The 22,307-nt window shown below is 38.8% G+C and overlaps 1 protein-coding gene across 5 annotated transcripts in view; it reads left to right on the forward strand.

The window, feature by feature from the left end:
• The first annotated feature begins 4,152 nt into the window (after nucleotides 1–4,152).
• TRIML2 (tripartite motif family like 2) overlaps nucleotides 4,153–22,307 on the forward strand; it is a 46,057-nt gene continuing 27,902 nt past the window's right edge. For 3 of the 5 annotated variants that reach the window (XR_007125402.1, XR_007125403.1, XR_007125405.1), the window contains exons 1-7: nucleotides 4,153–4,474; nucleotides 4,737–4,832; nucleotides 6,664–6,855; nucleotides 7,965–8,105; nucleotides 10,180–10,202; nucleotides 10,387–10,487; nucleotides 14,830–14,894. Coding sequence is in view for 1 of the 5 variants with exons in the window: in XM_047719770.1 (XP_047575726.1) it covers nucleotides 4,286–4,474; nucleotides 4,737–4,832; nucleotides 6,664–6,855; nucleotides 7,965–8,105; nucleotides 10,180–10,202; nucleotides 10,387–10,487; nucleotides 14,830–15,419 (1,332 nt within the window). In the remaining 4 variants the exon portion in view is untranslated. Of the gene's footprint in view, nucleotides 4,475–4,736; nucleotides 4,833–6,663; nucleotides 6,856–7,964; nucleotides 8,106–10,179; nucleotides 10,203–10,386; nucleotides 10,488–14,829; nucleotides 15,468–22,307 lie in introns of those variants that run through there. The other 2 variants (XM_047719770.1, XR_007125404.1) reach the window with 2 other exon arrangements.

The following is a 22,307-nucleotide window of genomic DNA, read 5'->3' on the forward strand; positions in this document are numbered from 1 at the left end:
GAAAAAAGAAACTAGAATTACAAAAATATGAGAGAAAATCATTGCCAAGTTAAAGAGCACAGATGGATTTATCATCATAACTGGAATGGACAATGGTTCGGTAAAGCTAGAGGTGAGATTATATGCAGGCAGGAAGACCACAGAGAACTTGGTTAGCCATTTGGATTATATCTTAAGTGTACTGGAAAGTTGTTAGAAACCTTGATTTAGGTTTAAAATAGTACTATGGTCGAACTGAGGATATGGAGGTGTGAGTAGGGGCAGGGCTGAACATAAACTAGTTGAGATGTTATAAATGAACTAATTTTAGGGTGAGCTGGGAAAAGAAAGGCATTGGTTGAAATCCTGGATAGTGTTTTAGAATTGCTAATTTGGGGTGCTTATTAGACCTTTAATTGCAAATGAGTTGGAAGTATTGTATGGAGGTAGAAGATTAAATTGGATAGTGGTACTTAAGTTTTTGGATATATAATTATTTGGGGAGAAACTGAAACTAGAATAAGGGATTAGACCCTTGAAGCACCCCAAAACTTATAGGCTCTAGAGGATGTGAGCTCAAAAAAGATTACTGAGAAGCAGACCAGTAAAGTAGGAGGGATATCAGATCTATGATCTTGATAGCAAAGGAAAGAAAACATTCGAAAGGGGAGGGTCTTGGTCAACTTTGTTAACTGCTGCTGAGAAATCGAGTAAGATAAAACCAGGAATGGCTGCTGGATTGTGAATGTGTTCGGTTGGCAAATGCTCAGTCTTTTCAGTTGAGTGGTCTGGGCCATGTTTAGGGAAGCAAAACAAAGGAAACTACAAGGACGCTCAAGAACCCAAGCAGCAAAACAGAAATTGGAGCAAATTCAAAATGGATGGCAAGGAGAGAGAAAATATTTGCAATTTGTGTAACAAGGGAATGCTCTTTTCACTGTATAAATAGCTCTTAAAATGAAGGAAAAAAGACCACAAAAACCTAGTAAAAGAAAACGGGTAAAAGTCTAAAACACAGTTCACAGGAAAAGAAATGAAATAGCCCTTTAGCATATGAAAATAAAATGTAGGGGGTGCCTGGATGGGATGGGCAATTAAGCAGCAAACACTTGATTTTGTCTTAGGTCAAGATCTCAGCTGCCCACAGAGATCAAGCCCCACGTTGGAAGCATGCGGTCTGCTTAATATTCCCTGTCCTCTTTTCTCTGCCCCTTCCCCCTGCTGCTCACACTCATGCACACTCACTCTCTAAAATAAATAAATCTTCTATAAAGTGTAAACTGAAAATATATAAAGATACCATTTCTCACCTACCAAGTGGGCAAAAAATTTGACACCCTTTCTCGTGTTGCTTGGAATGCAAAATTGTACAAATTTATGATTGGAATCTGGTAAAATGTACCAAAATTATGGGTATATTTTTACCAGGAATCTCATTTCTTTCTTTTTTTTTTTTAAGATTTTATTTATTTGACAGATCACAAGTAGGCAGAGAGAGAGGCGGAAGCAGGCTCCCCGCTGAGCAGAGAGCTCGATGTGGTGGGGGGGGGTGGGCTCGGTGCGGGGCTCGATGCTGGACTCCATCCCAGGACCCTGGGATCATGACCTGAGCCAAAGGCAGAGGCTTTAACCCACTGAGCCACCCGGGCGCCCCAGGAATCCCATTTCTAAGGAATATGCCTTCTCTGAACTTTGGCCTCACAACTACTCTGCACTCAAATTATTGATGAAGAGCCCAAAAAGCATTTTGTGTGTCCTATCTGTAGTCCTTGTATTACAAGTTAAAACTTAGGTTAAAAAAAAGTATCAACTTATTAAAAGTAAACCTAACATTTTTATGAGGAATCCTCTGAGCAGTTACAGGAAAGAGGGACATGGTTTTACAATTTTGCAAATCTCTTTAATTTCTGGTTCATTCAGTAGCTGTTACCTATTACATCTGCTCCAGCATTCCATCTACTGCAGTGCTATTTTACTTGTATGAAGAACATCTGTCCTTATAGAAGTACATTGTTGGAAAAGGAGAGCACATTCTAATAGCTTTTTTTCAGATAATTGTGACTTTTCTTCCTGAAATCACCAATAATGTTTTCTGTTACATTAAAATATTGGTCTATCTTACACTTTGCATCCACATTTTACCCTTGCATAATCTCATAATATCACGTTTTGGTCTTTCAGAAAATATTGGTTCACTGAGTTTTCAGACTTTCCACATGTTGATGTATTTCAATATACAATATCCAAGTCACATTTGTTAATATCACCACCAATTTTGTCAGAAAAGAAGCTGTCAAGGTCTTGAGAAGCTGTCAGGCTTCAATAGTAGATACAAGTTTTCCAAAGCCAGAATTTTATCATTGACAACTAAGACACTCAGTTGGTTTCCTTGAAATGACAGGGTCACTCTGTTAGTGTTTGAGAAAATATCTTCCAATTTGCTACATCTGAATAACCACATTTGTCTCATTTCTTCTTTCAACAAAAAAAATGTGCTGTGAAAAAGTGTGGCTAGTATGGCTTGTAACTCAGTTATAGAAAGTGTTTTTCTTGAAACAACCACTGTATTCCTATATGCAGCATAAGTGCTTTATACATAATTTTCATTTTGTCACCCAAGAATAGTAATTAAATCCTGTACTCAAGAGTGGAATTAAGAAATTAAGAATACTCAAGTAAAAAAAAATTAACTGGGAGTATGCAAGTATGTAGAAATTGAAAAATACAGTACAGGGGCGCCTTCGTGGCTCAGTCAGCTAAGCATCTGCCTTCAGCATAGGTCATGATCCTGGGTTGTGGGATCAACGCTGCGTATTGATCCCAGCTCAGCGGGGAGTCTGCTTCTCCATCTGCCCCTCCCCCAACTCATGATTGTGTGCTTGCTCTCTCTCTGAAATAAAGAAAAAATTTTCAAAAAGGAAAAAAGAAAAATACAATACATGACAACAGTTGGTGCTACTTCCTTGATTAATGGAAAGATGGCAACAGTTTTATCTGTGATTAGTGCACATGTCAACATGGTAAAAAGGCAAATCAAGTCTTGAGAACCATACTTTGAAAATGGCTGCTTTATTTATATTTATCCTAACAAATAACGAAGTTATCTCATATATACAGTTAATCAACTTCAGAATTATAAAAATGTTTTGCATATCTTAAAAATAATGAAAGGGCGGGAGGTCTAGTTAATCACCAGGTTTCAGTGGTAGTGAAAGCATGGGGCTGGGGTAGGGGAGAAGGTAGTAAATCCACAGATTAGAGGGTTTTTAGGTCTGTCAGGTTGATTTGTTTCAAGGGACTTTGTCCAAAGAGGTGGTTAATGAGATGAAATGGGAACAAATGTAAATAGGATAGAGGAATTTTTTTTAAAGAAATCAATACTTTGTACTATGGTGTGACCACCATAACAATGGCTGGAGATGGAATTAGAAAAGAAAAAAAAAGTTTCCCAAATTCAGTGGTTAACCCCTTTTGAGATAATGTTTCTAGAGAAGACATAGAATTGTCGCTCGAGGGAATCAGAATTGTCTGGAAACGGGGATGCTGGAGATAATGCCTTGTTCTGTTTCCTGAATTAAAAAAAAATCTCTTTAGTATTTTTGGAAAGTTGTTATTTTGGGGGTTGCCTTTATATTTTTTTAACCGGTATCTTTATTGGCCAGCTCTCAGGCGACACATGTGTTGGGCTTTGTACATGACACTTGAGGTGCCTCGCTCTCAGGCGCATGCGGACTTAGAAGAGCCTGAAAATGGGCGCCTCCTTAAAGTTGGCACCCACGTGCCGCTCCCTCTTAAGGAGGCACGGGAAGCAGCCAGCACATTATGGTTTGCGCAGTTCCTGGGAGAGGGAGCACTTCCTTAAATGCCTAAAGCCAGGCTTTTGCGTCACTCTAGTCCCGGATGTTCCTCCAATGCTTATTAACGCGCCTTGCTTTTCCGTAAGTACCTTTTCTTTTATCTTTTGCTGCATTTTTTTTTCTTTTTAAACACCTTACATGAAAACGATGTGCGAACATTTATAACTAATTCTCAGCCAATAGCTGTAAATCCGCAGAAAACACGAGAGCCCCTCCAAACTGAGGACTTGGTGTAACTCCTTGTGTCTTTTCTCCCCCAAGCGTGTGGCCGAGGAAGACCTGCTAGTTTGAGGAGTTCCGAAGGCGTGGACCTGCTCTGATGCTTGGTTGTGGGTTGCACAGTGACAGGTCGGCAAGTGTGAGTGCCCCCAATTCACCGTGACTCTCTTCGGTTCAGAGTGCAGGGGAGTTTTCCACGATAGGAGCCATCGTCCAGGGCACCTGCAGGGATGTCCAAGAAGCTCAGCTCCCAGTTACAGCAAAAAATCCCAGAAGATGTCTACTGTGAGGAACACCAACAGCCACTGCAGCTGTTCTGTGATGACGACCAAATGCTGCTTTGTGGCCAGTGCTTCCACTCCGAGGGGCACGAGAGTCACGTGGTGTTCGGAGTCCAAGAGGCTGCTGGCAGTTACAGGGTGAGCCTCCTGCAGATCCCAGAACACTTAGGCACTGGCTGCCTCCTCTTACTAATTTATTTGGAGGACAGATTTCCTGACCCCCCAAGACCATTGCCTCAGGCTCTGTTTATCAAAGAGTACTAGATAAGTACCATATTTAGACAAACTTCGAGGCTAAGCCAATGTGGGGCTATTGGCCTTTTCCGAAGTCTCCGATTAAAAAGCTAACTGTTGTAAAGCAATTACTTGAGCTAGAATTCTGTGATCTGTTTCTCTGCAGGAGTTATTCCAGGAGATATTGAACACATTGAAGGAGAAACTTGAAGTAGCTAAAAGCATATTGGCTGATGAGCAAGAAAGAATGGTGATGATTCAGGTCAGTGCTTATCTCCAGTCTGAGCAGGCAATTACCTATAATGTTGGATAGCAAATAACATAAAGTCAGAAGATAAATAACAAAGCGGGAAAAATATTTGAAATCCATAGGTATGAAAAGTGTTAATTTCTTTACGAATAAAGGGTTCTTAAAAGTCAATAAGCAAAAGGCTAGAAATTCAATGGAAAAATAATTGAAGGAGTTTTCACAGAACAGAAAATGCAACTATCTTTTGAGCATTTAAAAAGATCCTGAACTTTGTTTATGATAAGAGAAGTACAGATTAACTCTTAAATTTGTGAAACATCACTTGCGAGCCTTATTGACAGGCAAAGAAGATTAATAACACAGTTTATACCAAGCCAGGGGAGAATGAATATCTCCTCTACTGTTGGTAGCCATATAAATCTTGAAACGATTTTAAAAGGCAGTTTGAGAATTACGTCTGAAATGAGGGCTTGTCCTCTGTTATGCCCGCATTTCACTTCTGATTTCACATCTTTTCTTCGTATTTAACTGTGTTCTGTGCCAAGTATCCCAGATTCTGGGTCTTCTTCCTTTCAGTTTTTAAAGAGAATAAATGGCCACTTGAGGATGGTAGAGGAGGAGAATTGACTGGCTCTCCAAGAATTTTTCAACTGATCCCCATTTTTTCAGCCTTAAACACCATACATTCAACAGATATTGGGGCCCTGCTTTTGCCAGAGACTATACTAGGTGCTGGGGATTTAGCAGCAGGAGGGGGGGGGGAAGTCAGCCCTTCTGTAACTGAAGGAAGGTGAACAAAGCAAGTAAAATGAATGTTATGTGGTAAATGCTATGCAGACTTTAAAAAAAAAAAAAGGAAAGCATAATGGGGTGTACTTTGAAATAAAGTGACCTTGATTAAAAAGTGGCATTTGAAAAAACTCAAGCTGGTGAGGAATTGAGTTAGGCAGTCTTGGGAAGAATCTGGTATGTACTCATTTGGGGTTGGGAAGGCAGTGGAAGCTGGTAGGTGAGGTCAGAAGATAAGGGGGCCAAATCATATAGGGCTGCTGACTTTGAATGAAATAGGAAAACCAGTGGAAAATTTTGAACAGGGGTAGCTTGATTGAATTTCAGTTTTCACAGAAGCACTCTGGCTGCTGAGGTTAAGACTAGACTGTAGGAGGGTGAGAGCAGAGGTGGGGACACCCACGGGGGGACTGTTGAGGTCATGAGCAGTGGTCAGGTTCTGGATAAATCTCAATTCCATGAAGTCTCATGAGATGAAATATAATTAAGCTGTCTACTCCCAATGTACATCTCTAGCTCAGTCTTCCAGGTGATAGATAGACTTTCATGTTCATCTTCCTACTGAGCATCGCTCTTTGGATGTCTAAGTGACTATTTAGAATCAGGATGTCAAAACCTGAGCTGCTGATACAGTCCCCACCTTGGATCTCTCTCTTTCTTGTTTCCCTTTTTCTGTTCCAGTTGCTTTCTCTAAAAACCTTGGGAGTCACCCTTTCATTCCTGTATCCTCATTGTCCCTATCCAAAGCGTTTGCAAAAGCCATTTGCCCCACCTTTCAGTTTTCCTCATCTCCTCTTTGTCATGTTGATCTTAGATTTCTCAGTTTTCTAAGTCAATTAACATTTTTTTACCTGCATTTCACATTTTAAGATTATGGTGATGTGTTAGTTCATCTTGGCTCAAAACTTTCTTTTTCCTTTGTATTTATGCCTTTTATTTCTTTCCCTGTACTTCAGATTTTGTCTTTATATCAGAGTTAGGTCTGGAAACTGACCGTAAATATGTATCTGTGGTGTTTAACTTGAAGTCTGTCATACCTTTATCTGTCTTGAAGGGAGAAGAACAGGATTTTAAAGACATGATTGAGTCTGAATATAGGATAAGGTTCCAGTTGATGGTTGAAGAGAAGACGAATTTCCAGAGGCTGCAAGGGGGTGTGTTCAACTTCAACATGAGGGAAGATGGTCTGAATCAACTGATGGAGTTTGCCACAGAGCTGAAGGAGAAATCCCAGGAAGCGCTACAGGTGAGAGGTGGAAAACTACATGCTCACAGTGTTTGGGAAATGAGAGAAAGGAGAGCCGAGCATTATGCCAATTCTAAAAATGAGACATCCAGTGACAACCATGAATGTATTAAAAGAATATATATATTCACCCAGCAGTTCTATTTCTGATCATTTTCTTATAATATACTTACACGCCTATAAAAAGATATAAGAATAGGGAATGCTGTAAATATTCCAGTATAAAGCCATGGTTTAGAGGTAGTCTTTGAAGCCAGATTGATGAGGTTCCTATCTGGCTTCTGCTATTTACTAGTCTATAAGTGGCTAATTTAACCTGTACACATTGTTCAACCTGTGACTCAGTTTCCTTCACTATTAAAATGGGGATAATGCCCCTACTTTATAATACTACTGTGAGGATTGAGTGTGATAATCTACATAAAGCTCTTTAAACAGTGTTTGTACATATTATGCAGTCAGTAACTATTAGGCATTATTATTAACACTGTAATGTTTATGATAGCAGGAGATTAAATACAACCTCTATCCATCAATAAAGGACTCTCAAAATAAGTTGTCTTATGTACTTACAGTGGGATGCTCTTCAGCTTTTAGAAAAGATAACACAGCTTTATGTGTACAGATAAGGAATGCTCTCCAAGAGCATATTATTTTTTAAGAAAAAAAGCTGTGACATCAGCAGTAGGGTATAATACGCATCATTTGTGTTCTTTAAGAAAAAAAATAACAGCATCTTTGAAAGGATTAAAAAAATCAGTGGCTTGTTTATTTCTTATTAATTGATTAAATTAATAGAATCAAATCTTAATAAAGGAAATAGGAAACTTTCTGAACAAAATGGCAAAATAATATGATTGGTTTTACGGTCGGGTTGTTTTCTGAATAAGTGGTCTACGTGCACACCTTCCACAGCAATATAAATACATTGTGTCAAAGAATCAAGTTTCAATTGAGATGTCTTCCTTAACACAAAGGGGTATTGGGCCTTATCTAATTATATGTATTTCTGAAATGGCAGGCAGTGAGTCGGGTTTAAGGGATGGTTAAATTAGTGAATAAAAGAAGTTAACCACTTGTTAAATACTAATAAGGAGATGCTTCTGCAGAGACTGAGCGATTTGGGGAAAGAGAACATGAATAAGCTGAAGGAGAGTGAAGTCAGGCTTTCTGAACATATCTGCAGCCTCCAAAGGATCATTGCAGAGCTAGAGAAGAAGTGTGGGGAATACAACTTAGCGTTTCTCCAGGTAAGATTCCAGAAATGATCGTCATTACAATATTTGAGAAGGGAGAGGTGGACAGTACTCATTAGGGGTCAGTTGTAGAATATTCGATGGTTTTCAAACATACATGAGGGTGGTATAGGCTGTTTTTCAGTCACCAAAAACATTATAAGTTGTCTAAAATCCTGGCCTAGTGGAAAGCTACTTCATGATATGAATTCTCACCTTGAGGCTATCAATAATTAGTTTGAATTGAGAGGTCCCTAAAATAATTGATTAGTCAAATTATGACACATCAGTACAGTAGAATATTCTGCAACCAGAAAAAAAGAATGAAATAATTCCATAGTGGTAAAGTTATTTTCAGGATATTTAGTTAAAGTGAAAACATGTAGAACTGCCTTTTGTTTGGTTTTAGTGAATATTTATCTATGTATAGACATATGCTCATTAACATTCACAGACTGCCTTTGGCAAAATAAACACAAAGATTAGAACACAAACATTGAGCAGTAACCCTGGAGAAACAAGGGTGAGATTTATTTGTATAATATTGCATATTTTAAACCTTGTAGCATGCATTACCTTTCAAAAAGTAAATTATTGTCTTTTTAAGACTCTATCCATATCCTTCTGCCACCAGGCTTATGTTTGCAAAGTGGGTGCTCTTATTTGAGAAGCCTTTACACTTAAACCATTAGGTTCTATTCTAGGGCCAAACCTACTTCAGGACAGGTAAGGTAGGTGTGACTCAGTTAAGCTCAGCTTCTGACCTAGTTCCATCCACTGTCCTCAGTTTATTAGCGCGTTCCTCACCTACTCAACTCTTGTTCCCCAGTGTATGAAAAGAAAGTAAATGGGCAGAGTTCGAGTGATGACTATTCAGGATAAGATAGCTGAGGTAAGGTATGGAAAATACAGCCTTTGAAAAATGCAAATCAAAACCACAGCTGTTAGGTAAATCCTCTCAGCTGTTAGAATGGCTCTCTTCAGTAAGAGATGATGGGTGCTGGTGAAGATGTGGCAAAAAGGGAGGGAAAACAATATGGAGGTTTTTTTAAATTTTCAAAAAATTAAAAATTGATTAACTGTATGTTCCAGCAATTCCACTTCTGGGCATATACTTAGAGGACTTAGAGGATAATGAAAACAGGATTTCAAAGGGATACACACACTCCCATGTTTGGAAATAACCCAAATGCCCATTAACAGATGAATGAACGAAAAAAATGTAGTACATTTATATAATGGGATTATATTACATTTATGTAATGTAGTACATTTATATAATAGAGTTATATTACATTTATATAATGGAATATCAGGAGAAAGGAAAATATCCTTCCATCTAGACAACATGGATAGACCTTGAGCACATGATACCTTTAAGCAAGATAAGGGAGAAAGACAACTATTGCATGATGTCACTTATATGTGGAATCTAAAAAAATTTAAATGTGTTTAAAAAACAAAAGTAAAATGTTGGTTATTGGGGAAGTGGGGTAGGGGTGGAGGGGCATTGATAAGAGTGATGGTGTTTCAAGGTACAAACTTGTAATGAATAATAATAAGCCATAGAGATCTAATGCATGGTATAATGAATATATAAAACAATACAGTATTATAATTGTATGATGTTATAAATATTGCTATATTGGCAATCATTACATTATACAAGAGTATCAAAATAACACACTATACACCTTAAACTTACTGTTACATGTTAAATTTATTTAATAAAAGAAAGAAAAGATACCCAGAATAAATATAAATCTTGCCAAGACATCATCTGATTGAGCAGGTTCCAGATTCCATATAAAATAACTATACAGTACCCAACTGTAATAAAACTAAGAAGACAAAAAACACGAACATTTCCCTTGGGAATGTAACAATAATTTCAAGCATTTTTCTGACTTTTACTAATCAGTGTTAAAATCTGATCTCTGAGATTTAGCACCACAAAGCTGGGGAAATTACATACAAATCAAGTTTCATCATTAGAACATAATTTTCAGGGGCACAGCTCAGAAGAGGCATGGCTGAAATACCAGAAGTGTGGCTCAGATAGTAACCTTATCTCTTTCTCACCCTGTAGAATGCGAAATATTCTGTGGAAAGGTAAGTTTCATTTTGGAAAGGAATGGAAACATTGGGGTGGGATTCAGGGTCTGAAACGTGAGCACGCAAGAGTAGAGATATTGGGGTAAGTAAGGATCATGAGGTCATGTAATGACATCCATTCTCTGGATTGGTGGGGGCCTTGGGTCTGCACAGATAGCTGAGATTGTCTTTTCTTTAATAGGAGCGAATCAGTACTGCTTGAGTGTCTGGAGCCCGCTCATATCACAGACCTGAGTCTATGCCAAGTAACAGGAATGAGCACGATGCTCAACACTCTCCAAAGTAAGTTGACACACATCCATAGTAACAGGACACTTGATTTTTGTATCTGAGAATCAGGTGAACATCCTACCATAAATAAAAGTAGATTCCAGAGAGCTTAAGGATTTAAAATGACTGGAGAGTTTAATACATTATATACGTTGGATAACTATCAAGAAAATAATTGTATGATCTTATGTTGAAAGGCTCTCTTTTGCATATCTTTTCCCACTTTTCCAAGCCTGAAACAGGATTGCAAGCAGAGTCTGATAGAAAAAAAAAAAAAAAAAAAGGAAAAAACTAAACTTCTAGGGAAAAAATGTTGGGTTGCCTGAATGGCTCAGTCAGTTAAGCATCTTGATTTTGGCTCAGGTCATGATCCCAGGATCCTGAGTATGAGCTCTGCTTGAGATTCTCTCCCTCCCTCACCCTTTGTGCCCTCAGGCTCCTACTTTCTCTCTCTTTCTCTTTCTCTTTTTGTGTCTCAAATAAATAAATCTTTAAAAAAAGAAAGAAAGAATGTCAGGAAGTATAATGAAAGATTTATTATCTCCTACCCCATAGTTCTGCCTTTTCTGGAATGCCCTGTCAGTGGATCCATACAGTATGTGGCCTTTCGTGTCTGGCTTTTTTCACTTAGTGTGAAGCATTTGAGGCACATCCAGGTTTGCTGTGTATCAGTAGTTTATTCCTCTTTGTTGTTGTGGGATACTCCATTTTATGAAGATACCACCATTTATTCTCTTGCAATTCCAAGGCCACTTGAGTTGTTTCCAAATCTATGCTGCAAATACTTGCTTACAGAGTTTTATGCGGCCATGACTTCATTTCTCTTCATTGCGTATCTAGGAAAGGGATTGTAAAATTTGTTTTCCAAACTTACTTTGTCATTTTGCATTCCCACTGGTGATGTATGAGATTCAGTTACTCCACATCCTCACTAGCATTTCGTATTGTCATTTTTTTTTTACTTATTTAAGGCAGACCTGGGATCCCTAAGTGGCTCATTGGGTTAAGCATCTGTCTTAGACTTGGGCCATGATCTCCAGGGTCTTGGGATTGAGCCCCACATAAGACTCCCTCATCAGGGGGGAGTCTTCTTATCCTTCTCCCTCTCTCCCTGCTCATGTTTTCTCTCTCTCTCAAATTAAAAAAAAGAACAAACAAAAAACTTAAAATTATATTTAAAAAAGTAACTTAAAAAAATAAATAAAGCAGACCAAGTAGGTATGTAGTTGTATTTCACTTTAAATTTAATTTGTGTTTCTGAAATAACTAGTGATTTTGAGCATATTTTCATGTGTTTATTTGCACTTGATTGTATCTCTTTGAAGTATATCTATAAACATTTTCAGTATTTTTAAAAATTGTGTTGTGTATTATTTAGTGCTGTGATTTCTTTATATATTATTCTGATTACCAGTCCTTTTTTCAGATGTTTTGCAAATATTTCTCTTACTCTATGATTTATGTTTTCTTTTTTATTGTTTTAATCCTCATATTGTCATCAGGCAGTGTTATATTAGTTTCAGGTGTACAGTATAGTGATTCAGCAGTTCTGTTCATTACTCAGTGCTTATCATAAGTGTATTTTTAATCCCCTTCACCTGTTTCACCCATCCCCCACCACCTTCCCTCCGGAAGCCATCAGTTTGTTCTGTATAATTAATACTTTTTTTGTTTGTCTCTTTTTTTCTTTGTTTGTTTCTTAAATTCTACATATGAGTGAAATTAATGTGGTTATTTGTCTTTCTCTGACTGACTTATTTCATTCAACACTATGTATTTCCAACCGTGTTGTTTGAAATGGCAAGATTTCATTCTTTTGTATGGCTGAATAGTATTCCATTGTGTGTGTGTCTGTGTGTGTATATATATATACCAGTTTATCCTTTCATCAGTCAGTGGACACTTGGGCTGCTTCCATATCTTGACTGTTACGAACAGTGGGATACATGTGGCCCTTGGAATTAGTGTTTTTGTATTTTGGGGGTAGATACCCAGTAGTACAATTAGATTGTAAGGTTATTCTATTTTTAAGTTTCTGAGGAGCTACCATACTTCCACAGTGTCTGTACTAGTTTGCATTTCCACCAACAGTGTATTAGGGTTCCTTTTTCTCCACATCTTCACTAACACCTGTTGTTTCTTGTGTTGTTGATTTCAGCCATTGTGACGGGTATGAGATGGTATCTCATTATAGTTAGATTTACACTTCCCTGATGATGAGTGATGTTGAACATCTTTTCATGTGTCTGTTGATCATCTGTATATCTAATTTTGAGAATGTCTGCCCATGTCTTTTGCCCCTTTTTTTAGTTTTATTTTTTTTAATTTTTTTTAAATTTTTTTATTTATTTGACAGACAGAGATCACAAGTAGGCAGAGAGAGAGAGAGAGAGGAGGAAGCAGGCTCCCTGCTGAGCAGAGAGCCTGATGTGGGGCTCGATCCCAGGACCCTGGGATCATGACCTGAGCCGAAGGCAGAGGCTTTAACCCACTGAACCACCCAGGTGCCACCTTTTTAGTTTTATTTTTTTGTTTTTCAGGTGTTGAGTTGTATCAATTCTTTATGTATTTTGGATGCTAACCCTTTATTGTATATGTCATTTGTAAGTATCTTCTCCCATTCAGTAGGTTGTCTTTTAGTTTTGTTGATTGTTTCCTTCACTGTGCAGAAGTTTTTTATTCTTATATAGGCTCAGTAGTTTATTTTTGTTTTTATTGCTCTAGCCTCAGGAGACCTATCTAGAAAATGTTGCTATGGCCTATGTCAGAGAAATTGCCACCTGTGTTCTCTTCTAGGATTTTTGTGGTTTCAGTTCTCACATTTAAGTCTTTGATCCATTTTGAGTTTATTTTTTCATATAAAGAAAGAAAGTGGTCCCATTCGATTCTTTTGCATGTAGCTGTCCAGTTTTGTTTTTCTGTTGCATATTCTTTCCTGCTTTGTTGAAGATCTATTGACCATATAGTTGTGGGTTTATTTCTGGGTTTTCCGTCTGTTTTTGTGAAGTACTACACTGGTTTTGGGTTTTTTTTTTTTTTTTTAAGATTTTATTTATTTATTTAAGAGAGAGAGAACACAGGAAGAAAGAGAAGTAGACTCCCTGCTGAGCAGGGAACCCGACGTGGGGCTCAATCCCAGAACCCTGGGATCAACACCCAAGCCAAAGGCAGATGCCTAACCAACTGAGCTACCTAGGCACCCCCATACTGTTTTGATTACTACAGCTTTTTGATACAATTTGAAGTCTGGAATTATCCTTCCAGTTCATTTGGCAGCAAAACTTTCTGCTGGATTAGACATTAAAGTAAGATACAAGGAACTATTCCAGGCTTTTTGGTTTATGGTTTAGCAACTGAAGAAGTAAATATGCTATTAACTGAAGTAGAACTGAAAAGGGGTAGTTTTGAAGTTCCATTTTGGACATAGTATGTGTGAAATGCTTCCATTATTTCTAACTGGTATTTGGCAGCTTCTTTACGAAGTAAGCCATGAACCTATAGAAGGTATTGAAAACTAAGGCTAGGTGAAGTCACCTAGGGAGAAAGGAGTACAAGCTATGAAAAGGAAGATCCAGCCTATGCCCTGAGAAATCACAATATTTAACAGTTGAGGAGAAAGAGACAAGAAACAGTTTGAGATACGAAGTAAAGTGTCACTTTCATTCAAGTATAAGAAATCACATTGAGCTCTCTTGTTCACAGCTTGATTTTTTTCTGGAGGATTCCCACAGGCTTTCCCCTCTGTTAATATGTTCTTTTGATTTACTCAGTATTAAGAGCCTGCTGGCAACAGTTTCTAGGCATCTGTGTCACACTGTGGTGATATTTAAGGGGAGAGCAATTCAGTCACAGGGAAAACCCAGGAATCACGGGGAATCACAGCCAGTCACTGGGAAAAGCCTGCTCTGTTAGGAGATTCTAATGAGTCTTTAGGGGAAAGAAGCCTGGAGTTCCAGGATTGGAGATCTTCAGGGGAACAGAGTTGGCTCCCAGCTGATAATGTGACTAAAATTGGATACCATTTTTACAGTCTGCCAAAATTCCTTTCTGGTCTGACAGGTTCTCTTAAACCTCCGAGTAGTCTTCTAACTAACTTCTAACCTCCGTTAGTCTTCTTCCTCCTCAGATTGCATCTCTTTCCAGTATCTTGCTGACCTTCTCTTCTGTGATGTCCAGTTCTTGAAACAAAGCTCAGAGGTCACCTTTGCTGAACTTTTAGATTGCCTTTTCCCATATCTATGCCTGCAACTTGTACCCATTCACTGACAAGCTTCCTCTTGTTAGAAATCCTCCATGTCTGGTGGTGGCATGGATGACTCTAACCAAATTTAAATGAATTTCTTTCTCCCTGCAGGAGCTGTCACTTTGGATCCTAAAACAGCTCATCCCTTTCTGGTCTTATCTGAGGATCTAAGAAGTGTGAGTCTCAGAAATGTCCAGCAGGACATTCCTGGCAGCCCAGGGAAATTCATTTTTGGTGCCACTGTGTTGGGTGTGGAGGGTTTCACCTCAGGGAGGCACTACTGGGAGGTAGATGTGGAAAAGGCAATCAGGTGGCAGTTGGGGATATCCGAAGACCCTGCCAGCAGCAATTGTGACCTACCCGCTGCTTCCAGAGATAAATTCTTACTCACAGGTTCTATGATGGGAACCGATTATACGTTCTGGGTCTTTCCGCCTCTGAAAAGGGTCTTCTTGAGAGGAGAGCAAATGCATAAAGTTGGAGTCTTCCTAGACCGCGAGTATGGGCAAATAGCCTTCTATGATGTGACAAATAGATCCCTCGTTTATAATTTCTCTTCTCTCACCTTTTGCGGAGCTGTCAGGCCCATATTTTCTCTTTGTCTTCCAAGTGGAGGCCCAAGTTCAGACTCTCTAAGCATTTGCTTTCCTCATGTTTCTTCTTGTGATGTTAATGTTAGTCCACAGTCTTCCTCGGCATGAAATCTAAAACCACAAGGGGCCAGAAAGTAAAGAGCTTGACTTTGTAAAATAATCCATATAAAGTAATCCAATAAAAGTTTCTAACACTTGATTGAATTGGAATCCAGTTCATTACCCCAGAGTTTTCGCATTCATGTGGCTTTCAACACGTATTTAGTGAAAAAGGTTATGTTGAAACTGAGTGATGAATGATGATAATGGAAGGACCGTACACTAATTAGAACAATAAATGCATATGCAGCATAAAATTGGGAACTTAGAAAAGTAATATAGTCTGGAATCTCTAAGACTAAGTTAAGGACTCTAGTGATTTCTGAAAATGCAATTAGATATAATCAAGACTTTAGATTTGAGGATATCATCATAGTGACATATGAAATGAAGACATCCTAAGACTGATCCTATTACTGACAGTGTCAAGACTTCCTGATATCATTCTAAACAGAGAACTTAATTTCCCTGGGTATTTTATCTGGGTGGGGAGGTGGTATTAGAGAAAATGTGAATATTTTTTTAAAAATTTTTCAAGTATTCTACTACTTTCTTGCAAGGAAAATTAGGTTTCTTAAAAGAAGCCTGATAATTCAATGCTTTAGAACATAGAAATAAAACTGTAATGTTGTTTTGTATTTTCTGCCTTCAGGGATCCCCTGGAAAGGTTTTTCTGCAGCCTTGCTCAGGGGTGGTTCTACAATGCTGAGATGATGATGACAGAATATTCATAAAGAGACTTTTACGTGAATGGTTTATCATACTGTATTTCCCTTCATATTTTTAACAACCTAGAAGTACATATTAATCTTACTCCTCATGTAGAAACTGGGACTCAGAGGTGATTTAATTTTCCTAAAGTCACAGTAAGTAACCAGGATAATCTGGATCATCCTGTAAAAAAGCAAGCTCTGACTCAAATCCTGTTGCTTATGCAGTAGGTTCCTTTATATGACTAGGTAGGTCAGTGGTCTAATTTTATTCAGATTTCCCAAAAATGCAAGCTAATTTCTATAGGAAGTGGCAGGAACATTTGTATTTGTTTCTGTAGATATTGTGGGGGCTGTGTTCTTCAGGAAGGACAGAGTAAAGGGGAAGAAAAGGAAAATATTACAAAATGGCTTCAGTCTTTTGGGGATCTGAGAAGGTGTAAAGTCTTATTTACCTATTTTGGAGGACAGATTTTTTTTTTTAATATTTTTTTGAGAGAGACAGAGCATAAGCGGGGGAGGAATAGAGGAGGAGGGTCAAGCAGACTTCTGAGAATGGAGCCAGAAGTAGGGCTCAATCCCATGGTCATAGGATCATGACATGAGCTGAAATCAAAGAGTCAGATGCTCAACCAACTAAACCACCCAGGTTCCCCTGGGGCAGATTTTTTTTAATTGACTATTTGCAATTCTCAGAATTTGCTTTTACTACATCATATGGATAATTTGTGTGTGTGTAAAGATGTAAGCTTAGGAAAAAGTCATTGCACAAATCACAAAAAGTCTTGGGGGAAAATAGCCCCCATCTGAGAAGTGGAGGGTTAGGTTAGGTGAGTGAGTTGAAAGTGAAACAATTATTTGAGACACAGATTAAGAATTTGGAGCAGTGGCTCTCAAGCCTCTCTCCAGTTTCCTGAGGGAAATGATGCATTATGTAAGAATACGAGAATTTAATGTCTATGTAATTCTTAAACTCCATCCACATCTTGGGTCAGATTTCTCCTGCTTTTGAACTTAACTATTAAGAATTATTTTCAGGGGCGCCTGGGTGGCTCAGTGGGTTAAGCCGCTGCCTTCGGCTCAGGTCATGATCTCAGAGTCCTGGGATCGAGCCCCGCATCGGGCTCTCTGCTCAGCGGGGAGCCTGCTTCCTCCTCTCTCTCTGCCTGCCTCTCTGCCTGCTTGTGATCTCTCTCTGTCAAATAAATGAATAAAATCTTTAAAAAAAAAAAAAAAGAATTATTTCCAAAACTTAGACTCCAAGAGAGTGCAGTATGTCCTTGCAGTGCCAGTCTGGGATGAGGGGCACCTAGGTGGCTCGGTTGGGTATCTGCCTCCTCTCAGGTCATGATCTCAGGATCCTGGGATCAAGCCCTGTGTCCATCTCCCTGCTCAGGGGAGAGTCTGCTTCTCCCTCTGCCCCTTCCCCATGCTTGTGTTCGTGCTTTCTCTCTCAAATAAATAAAACCTTTAAAAGAAAATTCACGCGAAGTGGTTTAGTTGGTTGGGGCAGTCAGTCATACTGAAGTAGCACAAAACGGGTAGCTTAAACAACAGAAATGTAGTGTCTCCAAGTTCTGGCTAGAAATCTAAAATCGTGGTGTTGGCAGGGTCGATTGCTTCTGAAGACTGTCCCATGTTGCTTCCCTAGAATCTGGTGGTTTGCTGACAGTCTTTGGTGTTCTTGGCTTATTGATATTGATACCATCCCCTTCTCTGTCTTTATCTTCACTTGGCATTCTCCCTATGGCTCTGTCTCTTCACTTGACTTTTTTTTTTGTTTGTTTTTTTGTTTTTTTTTTATGAAGGAATCATCTATATTGGATTAGGGGCCCACCCTACAGTATGGCCCCATTTTAAGGACCATATTTATACACAAGGTCATATTCCTAGGTACAGGAAGTTTGGTTTATCCTAAAATCACTTGAGTTTTTTAAAATCTGAATATCTAAGTCACCCCTCAGGACACACACCATTTACATTCAAATTTTGGTTGGAACCCTGGCATCATTTTTCCAGACCTCTCTGGGTGTTTACAATGTGCAGCCAAGATTAAGAAGAAAATTAGTAGAGGCAAGAAACAAAACATCTAGTTTGGTCAGTGGCTATAGCCTTTTGTGTGGCTCACAGAAGTCTTAAAGTGTAAAGACATGGTGATAATACCAGGAAGGTGGGCTCTTTGGTTTTCAGATGAGAGTCTTTTTTTGGCCTCTAGTGATGAGCAGGCCTGTGTGGTTCAGGTGACTGGGACTGCCAGTCAGACTGATGTTTTAGGAAAACTGTTGGTAGGTAAGGTAAAATAGAAGTTGCTTTAAGAAACTATGTCTCAGGGGCGCCTGGGTGGCTCAGTGGGTTGAGCCACTGCCTTCGGCTCATGTCATGATCTCACGGTCCTGGGATCGAGTCCCGCATCGGGCTCTCTGTTCAGCAGTGAGCCTGCTTCCCTCCCTCTCTCTCTGTCTATCTGCCTGCCTCTCTGTCTACTTGTGATCTCTGTCAAATAAATAAATAAAATCTTAAAAAAAAAAAAAAAGAAAAAAGAAAGAAACTATGTCTCAGATATCTGGGGTAAGTAAGCTAAAGGATATCTTGGGTCATCAGGAGCCACCAGTGGTGTGAAATGCCTAGATTCATCCCACCACACTGAGGAGATACTGCTACCCTTAAAGCATTTTGCATATGGTTAAGTTTTTCACCTGGGATACATTTTAAGTTAAAAATCCAATTTCATGCTGTACTTACAACTTGGAAATAGTGCTCTACAAATATGTAGCAAAGTCAAGCTGTGAGGCTCTTTATAGATGAACTACTGATACCTTTCTGGGTTAAGAATTAAGGGAAGGCTCACAGCAGCTACCAGTCTAGACCTACTCCTGCCTTCAGTTGAGAGTCAGGGCAGGCTGCTTGAAATAATCTGTCTGTGGCTAAAATGAAGGAAAGGTAAGTGACCTCACTGCAGTTAATTTTCTTGATCTTGTATAAAGCAAGAAAAGGATAAAGAGAAGATAAAGAATTCATGGGAAATCATTTGAGGTTCTGATTCCTTGGCTTTCCTGATACAGCGTGATAAACGCCATCCATCAGAAGTTTAAAAGCAAATAGACAGGGAATGTGAAAAGATGGAGAAGGTTACATTTTAGTTGTGTCTTGACAAATTGGAAAGTATAGGAGAGAATGGAAAATTTGCCCTGAGAAGAACCTCGTGTAAAACTGGAAATCATACCCACAGGAGAAGAGGAATTCTCTGAAGCAATAGATGAATGTGGTAGGATGACAAAAATGATAGTAAATTTAAATACCACATATTAAGATAATTTAAGTTTATAATATGCTGTCTGCAAGGTAACTTTCCAAATAATTTTATATGTATCATCTTGTTCTTTTAACTCGTTCTTTTAACTCTCTTAGAGTCAGAAATATGCTAAAAATCCCCAGATACTAATAGAAACTCTTAAATAACAGGCAACTTAATCTCTTCAACCACAGATTGTATTTCCCAAAAGGTATTCAGTCAGATAACTGGGATTGACTGGAAGGGAAGGTGGAGGAAGTCAAAGCCTGATAAGATGTAAAGTGAAATTCACATTTCTCAAAAGCAGTTGATGGAGAGGTAAATGTATTTTGTGAAAATAATTCTACATTATGTATTTGTATAGTAAAATTTTTAACAAATTATTAGAACTTAGGTGAATATTTTTTTTTCTAAATGAGCATTTTAATGAGCTTTGTGTTTATTCTTTTTTTTTTTAAAGATTTTTATTTTATTTATTTGTTAGAGAGAGAGAGAGCATGAGCACAGGCAGACAGAGTGGTAGGCAGAGGCAGAGGGAGAAGCAGGCTCCCTGCTGAGCAAGGAGCCTGATGTGGGACTCGATCCCAGGACGCCGGGATCATGACCTGAGCTGAAGGCAGCCGCTTAACCAACTGAGCCACCCAGGCGTCCCAGCTTTGTGTTTATTCTAATGGATATTCTCTAGTCAACTAAAGATACTCCTCATGTGTTTCTTTTTTTTTTTTTTTTTTTTTTTTTTGAAGATTTATTTATTTATTTATTTGACAGACAGAGATCACAAGGAGGCAGAGAGGCAGGCGGAGAGAGAGGAGGAAGCAGGCTCTCCACTGAGCAGAGAGCCCGATGCGGGGCTCGATCCCAGGACCCTGAGATCATGACCTGAGCCGAAGGCAGAGGCTTAACCCACTGAGCCACCCAGGTGCCCTCCTTATGTGTTTCTTTTTTTTTTTTTTTTTTTAAGATTTTATTTATTTATTTGACAGAGAGAGATCACAAGTAGACGGAGAGGCAGGCAGAGAGAGAGAGAGAGGGAAGCAGGCTCCCTGCTGAGCAGAGAGCCCGATGCGGGCCTTGATCCCAGGACCCTGAGATCATGACCTGAGCCGAAGGCAGCGGCTTAACCCACTGAGCCACCCAGGCGCCCCTCATGTGTTTCTTAATACAGATAGAACTATGTGGTCATTCTAGATAATTCAGAGATACTAGTGGATATTCCTGTGAAGAAGGGGATGGATCTGAGGGTCTAAGGGTACTTGTTGCAGTCTCTTTAACTCTTGTTCTTTGGCCTGTGAAATTTCTGAAGCTAAAAGCTATTCCTACGTTTGGTGTTGAAATTCAGAACTTCAGAGATGAGGAACCTTAAGTGTGAATTTTCTCGGAGAATATACTATCCTTTTCACTATCGTGGAGTTAGATGGCTTGTTTTGAAGGAAAAGGCAGACACACTAGTTTCGGGGTCGAGTAATTTGAGGAACTGGAGACGGATTGTGACATGCCTTACCTCTTTAGGACCAAAGCTTCTTTAAAACCTGATGAAAAAGACGTGTGAATATTCATCAAGAATATCTTTCTCACCCTCAGAGCCCACTAGGTTCCCAAATGTGTCAACATCTTAGGCCTCCCGTGCTTTATGTAAACTTCGTGAAACTTTGTTTCAAATTACTCAGGAGTCTCACTTGACGACTTTATTTCGCTCCCATTCTATATTGAATCCATCAGCAGGTGCTGTTAACTCTATCTTCCATATATATCCCAATTCAGACTTTTCTGTTTTTAAACTATTTTGCCTCTTACAATACTAGTCCAAACTTGTCTTTCACCCATACAACTGTGGTGGCCTTTCTGAAGCGTTCCTTCCATTCTTGTCTTCCTCAGTCTGCGTTCTATAAAAGGCTACAGCTACTCATAAAAATGGATCATTATAGATTAAGATTTTGTCTAACTAGAAATCCCAAGAGCCCTTTCCCTGTTAGTTCATATTAGTTGCCCTGGGAAACTCCCCTGTGGCTTTCACATGAGTATCAAAATACAAGGCATTCTTAAGAGTCCTGTTTGGCTAATGGTTTCTCAGTTTTGAAGCATTTGCCATTCCTCTCTTTGGTTACTTTTCCCTAAATTAGAGTTTCTACACAAGGTTTAAAACTATTTTGTCATTTTAAAAACTAGGTCCAAGAGAAGATAATGCATATCATTAGGTATCAAAAGTATATATACATATATGTGTAGATACAGACATATATAAGACCACTAGCTAGTTGAGAACATGACGAGATTTATTCCCCTAGTGGAAGATTAGTGGCTTATTTTTGACAATAGAGCTATACTTTCATAGCATATAGCTTAAATAATGCATTTTCCCTTTGGAAAAGATAATCTTATTATTATTATTATTATTATTATTACCTCCACTCTTGCACTCTCACTGTCTCCCTCTCAAATAAATGAATAAAATCTTAAAAAATAGAAGGCCTTGTAATATGTTGGTTGATAGTGAGTTTACTGAAAAGAGGGAAAATAAGTTAAAGCTTGCATAGTGAACAGTGAAACCTAGGTCCCTAAATGGCTTCTGGAATGTTGTCAGTCAGGTTTATCCCTTGCCCCAAGGAAGACTAGAAAACTAAGAGGGAAGACCTTGTATTTGGTGTTTCACATAGCTTCTCAGTCACCTTTTACGTGCCCTACTCAGATAAAAATTAACAACAAGGGGGCATGGGTGGTTCAGTCAGTTAATCTCCTGATTTGATATCTGCTCAGGTCACAATCCGGCTGTGGGATTGGGCTTTGAATGGGGGCTCCATGTAGAATCTGCTTGGGATTCTTTATCTCCCTCTGCCCCTTCCCCCACTCCCGCTTGCTGGCTTGCTTGCTCGCTCTCTCTCTCAAATAAATATTTTT

This window comes from Lutra lutra, chromosome 2 (assembly GCF_902655055.1).
Source record: "Lutra lutra chromosome 2, mLutLut1.2, whole genome shotgun sequence".
Classification (NCBI taxonomy): domain Eukaryota; kingdom Metazoa; phylum Chordata; class Mammalia; order Carnivora; family Mustelidae; genus Lutra; species Lutra lutra.